The sequence below is a fragment of the Oncorhynchus mykiss genome, chromosome 24 (assembly GCF_057628025.1).
Source record: "Oncorhynchus mykiss isolate SJ-2025 chromosome 24, ASM5762802v1, whole genome shotgun sequence".
Classification (NCBI taxonomy): Eukaryota; Metazoa; Chordata; class Actinopteri; order Salmoniformes; family Salmonidae; genus Oncorhynchus; species Oncorhynchus mykiss.
Genome location: NC_143045.1, coordinates 28,115,001 through 28,131,216, shown reverse-complemented (window position 1 = coordinate 28,131,216; position 16,216 = coordinate 28,115,001). Strand labels below are relative to the sequence as shown.

General features: G+C 42.2%; 1 protein-coding gene across 5 annotated transcripts in view; it reads right to left on the bottom strand.

Moving 5' to 3' along the window:
* LOC110503383 (ephrin type-A receptor 4) overlaps positions 1–16,216 on the bottom strand; it is an 84,085-nt gene that overhangs the window by 21,671 nt on the left and 46,198 nt on the right. For 4 of the 5 annotated variants that reach the window (XM_036961266.2, XM_036961268.2, XM_036961267.2 and 1 more), the window contains exons 5-7: positions 14,002–14,337; positions 1,410–1,534; positions 1,073–1,232 (exon numbers count right to left, since the gene is read on the bottom strand). In XM_036961266.2, coding sequence (XP_036817161.1) covers positions 1,073–1,232; positions 1,410–1,534; positions 14,002–14,337 — 621 coding nt within the window. Of the gene's footprint in view, positions 1–205; positions 1,233–1,409; positions 1,535–14,001; positions 14,338–16,216 lie in introns of all 5 variants that reach the window. The other variant, XM_090218834.1, reaches the window with a different exon arrangement.

Here is a 16,216-nt window from a genome sequence, read left to right as displayed (position 1 = left end):
GAAGAGGAGAAGACAAGGGAGTGAAAATTGAGAGGAATACAAATGCAGTGAGAAAGAGAGAGAAAAGGAGAGGTAGAGAAAGAGTGGGTGGACAGAGACAGAGTAAAGTCAATATCATTCAGTCTGATCAGGTCCAGAGACGTAAACCCTACAGTACATGTTCCCCTTCCTCTCTCCCTCTGTGTGTGGCCCAGAGTATTTGTACCTGTTCCGTATCCTCCATTGAGACACAATGCAGTACCATTCCACTGAGCAAAGAGTGGTGTGCTTCAGCGTGTCATTGCCATGGGCCTCTATGTTAATCTCTATGTCACCACACAGACTTCTTATGGGGATCCCAATGTTTCACTATAAGACAGAACAGAGTCATCCTGCCTACACTATGTCTATCTCTATGTCACCACACAGACACCTCTTCTTAGAGGGATCCCAATGTTTCATTATAAAACAGAACAGAGTCATCCTGCCTACACTATGTCTATCTCTATGTCACCACACAGACACCTCTTCTTAGAGGGATCCCAATGTTTCACTACAGGAAAGAACAGAGTCATCCTGCCTACACTATGTCTATCTCTATGTCACCACACAGACACCTCTTCTTAGAGGGATCCCAATGTTTCATTATAAAACAGAACAGAGTCATCCTGCCCACACTATGTCTATCTCTATGTCACCACACAGACACCTCTTCTTAGAGGGATCCCAATGTTTCACTACAGGAAAGAACAGAGTCATCCTGCCTACACTATGTCTATCTCTATGTCACCACACAGACACCTCTTCTTAGAGGGATCCCAATGTTTCATTATAAAACAGAACAGAGTCATCCTGCCCACACTATGTCTATCTCTATGTCACCACACAGACACCTCTTCTTAGAGGGATCCCAATGTTTTATTATAAAACAGAACAGAGTCATCCTGCCCACACTATGTCTATCTCATTCATGTTTCGACATCTTAGAAGCTGTGAGAAAGATGTAAGTGGGTAGCGAGTGTCACTACCTCTGTGTCACTGTGACATCATCACAGTGATTTGTTCGATGCTGTCTAGTCAGTGCTCCACTCACCAGAGTTGGTCATGAACTGGAAGGGAGCGCTGAACTCCCCATAGCCGGCGGCGGTGCGAGCGCGCACGTGGAACACGTAGGAAGTCAGAGGGGTCAGGCCTTTGATGTCAGTGTTCCTAGATGACGTCTTGATGATGCGATAACTCCTCTCATTCTGGTCCTGAAGGACAGAGAAAATAGTTAGGGTGGTTTTCCTGGCATGTCACAGGTTCTTACTTCAGCTTCACCTTTTCACTCTTAATAAAAATTGACAATTCTCAACCTGTCAGGTTCAATGTTATTTTGAAGCATGGGGGAAAAAGCTGCATTTCCCAGAGAACTGCCTTTCCCACCTCACCTTCTCGTAGTATTTGACTTCGTACTCCAGGATGACCCCGTTGGCTTTCTCAGGCTGCTGCCAGGCCAGGGAGATGGTGTGTCTGGTGATGTCCTTGGCCTGGATCGAGTTGACGGGAGACGGGGCTAGGGAGAAAAAGAATAGAAAAAAAGAGAGATTTTAGCATTGACCTTTCCTGTCTTGTTGTTTTGACCATCTGAGACACCATATCTGCTTCTTTCCTATTGCTCTTTCTGAGAAAGTCAAGCACCAGACCATGCCATGAGGCAATCAACTCTGTCTGTCTGTCAGCTTGGCTCCCAGTCCAAGAGCTTAGGCACTGTACGGATAAATGACTACGGCTACAGCGTTACAGCTAAGGAGTCCAATGGTCCAATGAAAACATCAAAACAACCCATCCCAATGCCTTCTCCACATAGCTGATGCTCCAAGCTATCTCACTTCCTGTTCCACCAATTCTTCAGTCACCCTGTGAAACCACTACATTGCTGTGACATCTCCCCTGCTGTTGCCCTGTTTTATTTATCTTTATTCAACTCGGCAAGTCAGTTAAGAACAAATTCTTATTTTCAATGACGGCCTTGGAACAGTGGGTTAACTGGTCTAGGAACAGTGGGTTAACTGGTCTAGGAACAGTGGGTTAACTGCCTGTTCAGGGGCAGAACAACAGATTTTTACCTTGTCAGCTCAGGGATTCAATCTTGCAACCTTTCGGTTACTGGTCCAACACTCTAACCACTAGGCCACCTGCCGCCCGTCTTCAACGGAGCCAATCAATAGTTTTTATTAAACGTAGACAGAGATCATTATCTAAAGGCCATTCTACAGCAGCACATGATGAGACAGTATTTCAACCAGCTGCTCTTTGTCTGTGTTACCACTTCAACATGTGAAGGTTAAAACACAGATAACAGCTCACACACACTCCCTCCCCACTCGCTCCAAAAATCAAACCTCTTTTTCAGAGACTAACAACACACATTGGGTCAGAGTCAGGCACAGACGACACTACAAAGACACATCATCCATATGGATATCATTGTCTGTAAAAGAAAAAAACATCCACTTACTGATAGAAAAGGACTGACAAATGCAGAGGCTACAAAAACACCAGCACACACTCAAGAACAGAGAAATACAGTTATAGACAGAGGATCACACAGATAAACAGACAGCTAGGAAGAGTACACACACACACACACACACACACACACACACACACACACACACACACACACACACACACACACACACACACACACACACACACACACACACACACAGACAGGTAGGGAGAGTACACACACACACAGTCAGGTAGGGAGAGTACACACACACACACACACACACAGTCAGGTAGGGAGAGTACACACACACACACACACACACACAGAGAGAGACAGGTAGGGAGAGTACACACACACACAGAGAGAGAGACAGGTAGGGAGAGTACACACACACAGTCAGGTAGGGAGAGTACACACACACACACACACAGTCAGGTAGCAGGTAGGGAGAGTACACACACACAAGTTGAAAAATGTAGGTGCACACAAAGACATTTAGGAGCACAAGGAAGAAATATTGAGATATTAAAGCTAGAATCCTTCCTTTTTCTAGGCGCACTGGTGCTCCTAAATAAAAATTCCAGGTCACAGAGAAGAATGTTTATGCAAGTAACATGTTGGCATTGTAGAAGCCTGCAGGGAGAAACACACATCCTTCCAGACCCTTCCTGCCTCTCACCTCCTCAATGGCCTCCAATTAAATCCCTGGTAAGGCTTCCATACCCAATAACCCTTCCCCCATATACACTACACACATTACACACACAGACCCAGTCACACACGGACCCAGTCACACACAGACCCAGTCACACACAGACCCAGTCACACACAGACCCAGTCACACACGTACCCAGTCACACACGTACCCAGTCACACACAGCCCCAGTCACACACGTACCCAGTCACACACAGCCCCAGTCACACACGTACCCAGTCACACACGGACCCAGTCACACACAGACCCAGTCACACACAGACCCAGTCACACACGGACCCAGTCACACACGGACCCAGTCACACACGGACCCAGTCACACACGGACCCAGTCACACACATACCCAGTCACACACGGACCCAGTCACACACGGACCCAGTCACACACGTACCCAGTCACACACGGACCCAGTCACACACAGACCCAGTCACACACAGACCCAGTCACACACGGACCCAGTCACACACGGACCCAGTCACACACGGACCCAGTCACACACGGACCCAGTCACACACGGACCCAGTCACACACATACCCAGTCACACACATACCCAGTCACACACATACCCAGTCACACACATACCCAGTCACACACGGACCCAGTCACACACGGACCCAGTCACACACGGACCCAGTCACACACGGACCCAGTCACACACGGACCCAGTCACACACATACCCAGTCACACACATACCCAGTCACACACAGCCCCAGTCACACACAGACCCAGTCACACACATACCCAGTCACACACAGACCCAGTCACACACAGCCCCAGTCACACACAGACCCAGTCACACACAGACCCAGTCACACACAGACCCAGTCACACACGGACCCAGTCACACACAGACCCAGTCACACACAGCCCCAGTCACACACAGCCCCAGTCACACACGGACCCAGTCACACACGGACCCAGTCACACACAGACCCAGTCACACACAGACCCAGTCACACACAGACCCAGTCACACACAGCCCCAGTCACACACAGACCCAGTCACACACAGACCCAGTCACACACAGACCCAGTCACACACGGACCCAGTCACACACGGACCCAGTCACACACAGCCCCAGTCACACACAGACCCAGTCACACACAGACCCAGTCACACACATACCCAGTCACACACAGACCCAGTCACACACAGACCCAGTCACACACAGACCCAGTCACACACAGACCCAGTCACACACGGACCGAATCTCCACCATAGGCTAACTTATATTATCTTTACATCACTAAGCAAAAGCACAAACGCAGGAAAAACGTTGTTGCCGATGTTTCGGTAGCCTACATTCTGCCATTTACAGTAAAGTTAGCTAGAGTAGGTCTACTGTAGAGGCTAAGTGAATCTCTGACCCGTGACTCTGGCTACTGTAACCTTGCTATCCTACACATTCTACCTGCTGCTGCCTTTTAAACAATTACACTGCTGTGATTAATGAGGCAACCCCCATCCTCGATTATGATTGAATTATCTGTGATGTTATATACATTCTATTGCTCCTGACCAGTCCAGGAGTTACTGTCCCGGGAGGCTAGTGTTCACGCTAACGCTAACACAACCAGGCTTTTAGAGAGGGATTGAGTTCAACCAGGCCTGGAATCCAAGCACCACCGATGGGTTTGGTTTCAGTGGTGGGGGCGGTGGGGATTGGAGGGGGGCGATGGGTCTGGGACGTGGAAGGGGGGGGGGGGGTGTACAGACAGCTCTCGGAGTGAGTGGCGGTAAATAGATTTCCCTGGGTTGTGTCATCCTGTCGGTCAGGCTAAAGTGTTGCGTCTCTGTTAAACAATTAGAACTGTGCCCATTTGCAACCCTCAGATCAATCTTACTGGAGGGCGCCTGGCAGCCAGACCCACTTTGAAGGGCCCCCCGGGGGTGGCCAGGGACGCTCCCGACCAGAAAGAAACCCAAAGGGTCAGCCGGCCCATTCCCCTTAGGTAATCCACACATCCATCTTTTCTCCAACGATGACAGATATGGAGATTTAATCGGGTTCTGGACTTCTTGTTGCTTTTTCCCAAGGCTAATGTGAAGTTAAAGATGAGTGATTCTGTGAGTGGTTCCTTCTGAGGCTCCATATAGAGGAGGTGGGGGTTACAATGGATGGACACACCCTGTACAATCAATCAGGGACAAGTTTAAGAGGAGATAAAAACACACACACACATTCATGCACGCGAGCACACACACAAAAACCCACACACATAAGACACATGTAAGCCTACACTCACATACGTTGAGACTCTATCACACGCCAAACACACGGTCAGGATCAATCTAAGACAGGCGAAGCAGGAGATTAGAGATGTAACAACAGGGCTAGATTGGAGAATAACAGTGTAAACTAGCTGCCTGACCGGCACCTCTGTAGACAGACCTGAATGTGGGGCAGATCTGTAATGTCTTACCGCCTCTGAAAGCGTGGGCTAAAACGCTCCTGGAATACTAAGTGGAACAGCAATGAATATTCAGATCTCATTTCTCAATAATGTGCTCCAAAAACTCTTTTACAGCTCGCCCGCCGCAACACTCACACACACCCAAGCATGCATGCACGTGGGCGGGTACACACACACACACACAAAGTCATTATACCAACAGACAGATGTAAACACACATACTAACATTATCTCTCACAGACAGTGGAGAAACTCAATGTCACACAGCAGCCCATGCATATATTAGCTAGCAGAGACACATTAGTTGGGAACGAGCAACACAGACAAACTGAGATTGGTTGAATGTTTGCTCCCTGGATGGATGGAAATGTCTTTGTGGGTAAGTTTGATGAGCTAGCTACTTTTTGAGCTACTTTCTGAGTCTGTATGTCACAGTGAGAAAGAGTTGGACTCTGTGAGTAAGTTACACTCTTGAGTGAGTTAGTTTGTCAAACAGAGAGCGAGAAAGATATATCACTAGCCACTTTAAACAATGCTACCTAATATAATGTTTACACACCCTACATTATTCATCTCATATGTATATGTATATACTGTACTCTATATCATCTACTGCATCTTTATGTAATACATGTATCACTAGTCACTTTAACTATGCCACTTTGTTTACATACTCATCTCATATGTATATACTGTACACAATACCATCTACTGTATCTTGCCTATGCCGCTCTGTACCATCACTCATTCATATATCTTTATGTACATATTCTTTATCCCCTTACACTTGTGTCTGTCTATAAGGTAGTAGTTTTGGAATTGTTAGGTTAGATTACTAGATTACTTATTACTGCATTGTCGGAACTAGAAGCACAAGTATTTCGCTACACTCGCATTAACATCTGCTAACCATGTGTACGTGACAAATCAAATTTGATTTGATTAGATTTTTATTGAAAGAGAATGAGTTTGTCTTTGTGAGCATGTTCGTTCTGAGGTATTCAGGTAACTGGACCAGCTGTGGTCAGACCGTGTTGTTGTGAGAATATGTGGTGGATTATGATTTGCCATTAAAGAAACAAAGGCTGTAGAGAACATGTGGTCGCTGTATCAGAGTCTGGTTACCAGATTGGAATCACTTGATTTGCTGCCACAGAGGAAAAAACTGTGGGGAGACGTTTTTCAGGGGGTCGAGAAAACATTTCCCCATACGAGATCCCCAATAAAAAGGTTTCCACCCACGTCCCTGTTTTCGCATGCATGTCCGATTCACTATAGGGATGGAAACACACACACACACACAATGACAAACACTTGCATGGCATGCACTAACTCACTACCTACACATTATACACACCAAGGATCACATTGAGACATACACACACAAATACACGCACACTGCCAAACACACACACACACGCGCACACACACACACACACACACACACACACACACACACACACACACACACACACACACACACACACACACACACAAGATGTAGACCAAAGATTCTGGATCTCATAAACTTTAAAAACATTCATTTACAGCCTGTGGTCGGCACAAAGCTGGACATCCTCCCAAAACTCTGACCGCCACCCCTCAACCCCACACACACCCCTTTCTTCACCCAGAGGGGTGAAGGGATTACAGCGTAAATGATTTACCAGGGGGATTGTTCATGGTGAAAGTAGGAATCTCTCCTTCCCTCTGCAATCTTACTACAGAAACCTCAGCCTTGATCAAGGGCAATGGCCCAAGTGACTTTTCACAGAGAATATCATAACACATCTATCATAACACATCATGTCATAATACATCTATCATAACACATCTATCATAATATCATAACACATCTATCATAACACATCTATCATAATACATCTATCATAACACATCTATCATAATACATCTATCATAACACATCTATCATCATATCATAACACATCTATCATAATACATCTATCCTAACACATCTATCATAACACATCTATAATAATACATCTATCATAACACATCTATCATAATACATCTATCATAACACATCTATCATAATACATCTATCATAACATATCTATCATAATACATCTATCATAATACATCTATCCTAACACATCTATCCTAACACATCTATCATAACACATCTATCATAATACATCTATCATAATACATCTATCATAATACATCTATCATAACACATCTATCATAATACATCTATCATAACACATCTATCATAACACATCTTTCATCATATCATAACACATCTATCATAATACATCTATCATAGTATCATAATACATCTATCATAACACATCTATCATAACACATCTATCATAATACATCTATCATAGTATCATAACACATCTATCATAACACATCTATCATAATAGATCTATCATAACATATCTATCATAATACATCTATCATAATACATCTATCCTAACACATCTATCCTAACACATCTATCCTAACACATCTATCATAATACATCTATCATAATACATCTATCATAACACATCTATCATAATACATCTATCATAACACATCTATCATAATACATCTATCATAGTATCATAATACATCTATCATAACACATCTATCATAACACATCTATCATAATACATCTATCATAGTATCATAACACATCTATCATAACACATCTATCATAATAGATCTATCATAACATATCTATCATAATACATCTATCATAATACATCTATCCTAACACATCTATCCTAACACATCTATCCTAACACATCTATCCTAACACATCTATCATAATACATCTATCATAACACATCTATCATAATACATCTATCATAATACATCTATCATAACACATCTATCATAATACATCTATCATAAAACATCTATCATAATACATCTATCATAATATCATAACACATCTATCGTAATACATCTATCATAACACATCTATCATAACACATCTATCATAACACATCTATCATAACACATCTATCATAACACATCTATCATAATACATCTATCATAATACATCTATCATAACGCATCTATCATAACACATCTATCATAATACATCTATCATAATACATCTATCATAACACATCTATCATAATACATCTATCATAACACATCTATCATAATATCATAACACATCTATCATAACACATCTATCATAACACATCTATCATAACACATCTATCATAACACATCTATCATAACACATCTATCATAATACATCTATCATAACACATCTATCATAATATCATAACACATCTATCATAACACATCTATCACAATACATCTATCATAACATATCTATCATAATACATCTATCATAATACATCTATCCTAACACATCTATCCTAACACATCTATCCTAACACATCTATCATAACACATCTATCATAACACATATGTCATGACACATCTATCATAATATATCTATCATAATACATCTATCATAGTATCATAATACATCTATCATAATACATCTATCATAATACATCTATCATAGTATCATAATACATCTATCATAGTATCATAATACATCTATCACAACACATCTATCATAATATCATAACACATTTATCATAATATCTTAACACATTTATCATAATATCATAACACATCTATCATAACACATCTTTCATAACACATCTATCATAATATCATAATATAGAGATGATATAGAGGTGTGTGATATAGAGAGAGGGACAGCCACAGATGACTGTCTGGATGGGGGTGATATAGAGATAGGGTCAGCCACAGATGCCTGTCTGGATGGGGGTGCTATAGAGAGAGGGACAGCCACAGATGACAGTCTGGATGGGGGTGATATAGAAGGACAGCCACAGATGACTGTCTGGATGGGGGTGATATAGAGAGAGGGTCAGTCACAGATGACTGTCTGGATGGGGTGATATAGAGAGAGGGTCAGTCACAGATGACTCTCTGGATGGGGGTGATACAGAGAGAGGGTCAGTCACAGATGACTGTCTGGATGGGGTGATATAGAGAGAGGGTCAGTCACAGACGACTGTCTGGATTATAGGGGATGAAACTAGATTTCTGAAAACTGCTACTGAGTATTAGGGGAGAATCTATCATAACACATCATATCATAATACATCTATCATAACACATCTATCATAATATCATAACACATCTATCATAACACATCTATCATAATACATCTATCATAACACATCTATCATAATACATCTATCATAACACATCTATCATCATATCATAACACATCTATCATAATACATCTATCATAACACATCTATCATAACACATCTATCATAACACATCAATCATAATACATCTATCATAACATATCTATCATAATACATCTATCATAATACATCTATCCTAACACATCTATCCTAACACATCTATCATAACACATCTATCATAATACATCTATCATAATACATCTATCATAACACATCTATCATAATACATCTATCATAACACATCTATCATAATACATCTATCATAACATATCTATCATAATACATCTATCATAATACATCTATCCTAACACATCTATCCTAACACATCTATCATAACACATCTATCATAATACATCTATCATAATACATCTATCATAACACATCTATCATAATACATCTATCATAATACATCTATCATAACACATCTATCATAACACATCTATCATCATATCATAACACATCTATCATAACACATCTATCATAATACATCTATCATAGTATCATAACACATCTATCATAACACATCTATCATAATAGATCTATCATAACATATCTATCATAATACATCTATCATAATACATCTATCCTAACACATCTATCCTAACACATCTATCCTAACACATCTATCATAATACATCTATCATAATACATCTATCATAACACATCTATCATAATACATCTATCATAACACATCTATCATAACGCATCTATCATAACGCATCTATCATAACACATCTATCATAATACATCTATCATAATACATCTATCATAACACATCTATCATAATACATCTATCATAACACATCTATCATAATATCATAACACATCTATCATAACACATCTATCATAACACATCTATCATAACACATCTATCATAACACATCTATCATAACACATCTATCATAACACATCTATCATAATATCATAACACATCTATCATAACACATCTATCACAATACATCTATCATAACATATCTATCATAATACATCTATCATAACACATCTATCCTAACACATCTATCATAACATATCTATCATAATACATCTATCATAACACATCTATCATAACACATCTATCATAACATATCTATCATAATACATCTATCATAACACATCTATCATAACACATCTATCACAATACATCTATCATAACATATCTATCATAATACATCTATCATAACACATCTATCATAACACATCTATCATAACATATCTATCATAATACATCTATCATAACACATCTATCATAACACATCTATCATAATACATCTATCATAATACATCTATCATAACATATCTATCATAATACATCTATCATAACACATCTATCATAATATCATAATACATCTATCATAACACATCTATCATAGTATCATAATACATCTATCACAACACATCTATCATAATATCATAACACATTTATCATAACATCTTAACACATTTATCATAATATCATAACACATCTATCATAACACATCTTTCATAACACATCTATCATAATATCATAATACATCTATCATAGTATCATAATACATCTATCATAGTATCATAATACATCTATCACAACACATCTATCATAATATCATAACACATTTATCATAATATCTTAACACATTTATCATAATATCATAACACATCTATCATAACACATCTTTCATAACACATCTATCATAATATCATAATACATCTATCATAGTATCATAATACATCTATCATAGTATCATAATACATCTATCACAACACATCTATCATAATATCATAACACATTTATCATAATATCTTAACACATTTATCATAATATCATAACACATCTATCATAACACATCTTTCATAACACATCTATCATAATATCATAATATAGAGATGATATAGAGGTGTGTGATATAGAGAGAGGGACAGCCACAGATGACTGTCTGGATGGGGGTGATATAGAGATAGGGTCAGCCACAGATGCCTGTCTGGATGGGGGTGCTATAGAGAGAGGGACAGCCACAGATGACAGTCTGGATGGGGGTGATATAGAAGGACAGCCACAGATGACTGTCTGGATGGGGGTGATATAGAGAGAGGGTCAGTCACAGATGACTGTCTGGATGGGGTGATATAGAGAGAGGGTCAGTCACAGATGACTGTCTGGATGGGGTTATATAGAGAGAGGGTCAGTCACAGATGACTGTCTGGATGGGGTGATATAGAGAGAGGGTCAGTCACAGATGACTGTCTGGATGGGGTGATATAGAGAGAGGGTCAGTCACAGATGACTGTCTGGATGGGGTGATATAGAGAGAGGGTCAGTCACAGATGACTGTCTGGATGGGGTGATATAGAGAGAGGGTCAGTCACAGATGACTCTCTGGATGGGGGTGATACAGAGAGAGGGTCAGTCACAGATGACTGTCTGGATGGGGTGATATAGAGAGAGGGTCAGTCACAGACGACTGTCTGGATTACAGGGGATGAAACTAGATTTCTGAAAACTGCTACTGAGTATTAGGGGAGAAATCAGGCATTCTCTAACTAAAACACACACACATGCACAGGCATTCTCTAACTAAAACACACACACACTCAGACACACACACTCAGACACACACACTCAGACACATGCACACATTCTGCACAACACACAAAATAACCTGCACACGCGGACATTTTTCCCTCACGCGCATGGACAAGCATGACCACGCATGCACAAGCATGACTACGCATGCACAAGCATGACCACGCATGGACAAGCATGACCACGCATGGACAAGCATGACCACGCATGGACAAGCATGACTACGCATGGACAAGCATGACCACGCATGCACAAGCATGACCACGCATGGACAAGCATGACCACGCATGCACAAGCATGACCACGCATGGACAAGCATGACCACGCATGCACAAGCATGACCACGCATGGACAAGCATGACCACGCATGCACAAGCATGACCACGCATGGACAAGCATGACTACGCATGCACAAGCATGACCACGCATGCACAAGCATGACCACGCATGGACAAGCATGACTACGCATGCACAAGCATGACCACGCATGCACAAGCATGACCACGCATGCACAAGCATGACTACGCATGCACAAGCATGACTACGCATGCACAAGCATGACTACGCATGCACACACACTCACAATGTCTTCAGCTATGGAGGACCAACTTAATTTAAGTATTAGAGAATGGAGAACAGTTGTGAGACATGCTTTATTGACGAGCCAAAGGCAACATAATTATTATATCTCACTATTTCCAGTAAGATGATCACCCCAGAGCTACACACATGGATATTAATCTGTGTGTGTACATGTGTGTGTATGTACTGTATGTGTGTGTGTGTGCATGAGAGAGAAAGAGAGAGTGAGAGAGTGAGTAAGATAAAGAGAGAGAGAGAAAGAGAAAGAGAGAGAGAGAGAGAGAGAGAGAGAGAGAGAGAGAGAGAGAGAGAGAGAGAGAGAAAGATAATCTTAACTAACACAACTCTGACATAGGTTTGGCTCGCAGGACAACTGGTTTCACAGCAGCTCTAGATCCATTAATCTCCCCTTTCTCCCCAGACCAGATTAATCAAGCCATCATATATAGCCAGTCTGAATCCCCTAGTCACTGTCCTAACCAGAAAGAGATATTCTCTTTTCCCAGGGATGGAAATCAGTGATAAAATCAACAACACAAAAAGGCACTTAACCAGCCACCCAAAACACAGCAGTAAAACCAGAGGTAAGAATCATCTATCACAGGGGAAAGGGAAGGTCACAGCCATAAAACACATTTGCACAACAAAAATGGCCGAACGACAAAACAATAGGGGCCTTTCAGCGCACCACCAGGCAGAGACAGAGAGCTCTACTGTGGTTGTAGAGGACCAGGCATGGTATTAATGATCCCACTCCAATGGAACAGTACACACACACAGGCAAGGACACAGACACTCACACACAGCCCTGCCCAACAGACCGCAACAACTTCATTAAGTCTAACCAAATCAATACAATTAATTAGAATGGAAATGTTGTCTGATTCCCCATTCCCTTTAAAAGAAAATAAAAGGGCACAGATATTCAAACATTCAAAGCGCATCTCAGCCTTTACCACGATAACACAACCAACAACAACAGTCTCCAGCCACACACATCTCCCCCAACCAACCCCAACCCCAACTCACCGGCCTGGTTGGTAGTGACTGTCACCGACACGGCCTGCTCAGGTCCAGGGCTCTGCTGGGAGACCCCGTTGACAGCCCAGATTTCAAAGGTGTAGTTTGTATGGGCCTGCAGGTCGTTGATAGACACCTTGGTGGCCCTGAGGCTCAGCTGCTGGGGGCTGAAGTGGACCCCGTTCCCACAGGGCTGACACCGTGTCCCCTCGGGCCCACAGCGTTTACACACCACGTTGTAGCTGAGGTCCTGGCGTCCGCCAGAGGAGAGGGGGGTGCTCCACTCCAAGTTGACCGACGTCTCATTGACATTGGAGATGAGGTGGAGCGGGGCCGTCGGGGGCCCTGGCACCGATAGGAGGGAGAGAAAGGTACAGGGTTAGAGAGGTGGCCTGGAGTACTCTCACTTTGCCAAAGTCATGGGTATACTGTCAGACAAAGCAGCTGTGGTTCACAACTAGGTTTGAAGTGACTGGGTTGACTTTGGTGTTGCAAAATCATTAACACTAAATCATTTAAATGTTTTGTTTTGGGGCAATCAAGAATAGTGTTTGTCTGTGGTGGATGTAGCTAAGTGATTAAATCCTTATTCTAGTTTGCAGTCACTGCTAACCGATTGGAATTGAGTGAACTAGCTAACAACTCCTGAAGTCTTCTTTTCTTTTCAATCGGGAAGTTAGTAAGACCAACTTCAAAATGGTTTAGTCAAGATATCAAATCAAATGACTGTTGGATGTGTAGTAAGTTACCATGCCAGTGAGCCTAACCCTGCTGGACCCAAATCTGCCCATGGGACTTCCTTAGGGACTTTCTTATTTGACAGAGTTTGTTTTCAATCCTGTAATTAAGAAGTGACCTTGATCTAGGGTCTGTGTTTTATAATGTTAACCGTAACCCCCCCCCCCCCCTCACATGGGAGAGCAAAGGGATGGACACGGGGTGAAATATGAATGCCAGTCCATCTACTGACGAATCATTTCACAATGGAAATTAATTATCAGTGTTATTTTTGGAGGAGCGACGTGGCAATAAATGATTACATAGAGAAACAGAGAGAGAGAGAGAGAGAAACAGAGAGAGAGAAAGAGAGAGAGAGAGAGAGAGAGAAAAAGAGAGAGAAAAAGAGAGAGAGAGAGAGAAAAAGGAAAAAGAGAGAGAGAGAGAGAGAGAAAGAGAAAGAGAAAGAGAGAGAGAGAGAAAGAAAGAGAAAGAGAGAGAGAGAGAGAGAGAGAGAGAAAGAAAGAGAGAGAGAGAGAGAGAAACAGAGAGAGAGAGAGAGAAACAGAGAGAAAAAGAGAACGACTGGAGGAGTGTGTGTATGTGAGTGTGTCAGTAAGTATATGCATGCACTTGTGTTTGTGTGGTCAATTTACAACTAGTAAAGAAGAGGATGAGAAAGAGAGAGAGAGAGAGAGAGAGAGAGAGAGAGAGAGACAGAGAGACAGAGAGAGAGAGAGAGAGGCAGAAGGAGAAGACAAACACCATCTGTTCATCCAGGAAGCAAAAAGCCAATGATTAGAATGGAGAGGGGAGAGGGAAAGACAGAGAATGGGAAAGGGGGGGTCATTCCAACTGAAAGGGACCTAAAGGCTCCTTATAGTCTATATGGATGTTTTGGGTGGAAATGAGCCTTTTGGATTGAGGGATATAGAGAGGGGTAGAGAGGGGGATAGATAGAGGGGTAGAGAGAGGGACAGAGAGAGGGGTAGAGAGAGGGACAGAGAGAGGGACAGAGAGATGGGTAGAGAGAGGGATAGAGAGAGGGACAGAGAGAGGGGTAGAGAGGGGGATAGATAGAGGGGTAGAGAGAGGGACAGAGAGAGGGACAGAGAGAGGGATAGAGAGAGGGGTGGAGAGAGGGGTAGAGAGAGGGATAGAGAGAGGGGTAGAGAGAGGGGTAGAGAGAGGGACAGAGAGAGGGGTAGAGAGAGGGGTAGAGAGAGGGACAGAGAGAGGGACAGAGAGAGGGATAGAGAGAGGGGTAGAGAGAGGGACAGAGAGAGGGACAGAGAGAGGGGTAGAGAGAGGGATAGATAGAGGGATAGAGAGAGGGGTAGAGAGGGGGATAGATAGAGGGGTAGAGAGAGGGGTAGAGAGGGGGATAGATAGAGGGGTAGAGAGAGGGACAGAGAGAGGGACAGAGAGAGGGGTAGAGAGAGGGTAGAGAGAGGGACAGAGAGAGGGGTAGAGAGAGGGGTAGAGAGAGGGACAGAGAGAGGGGTAG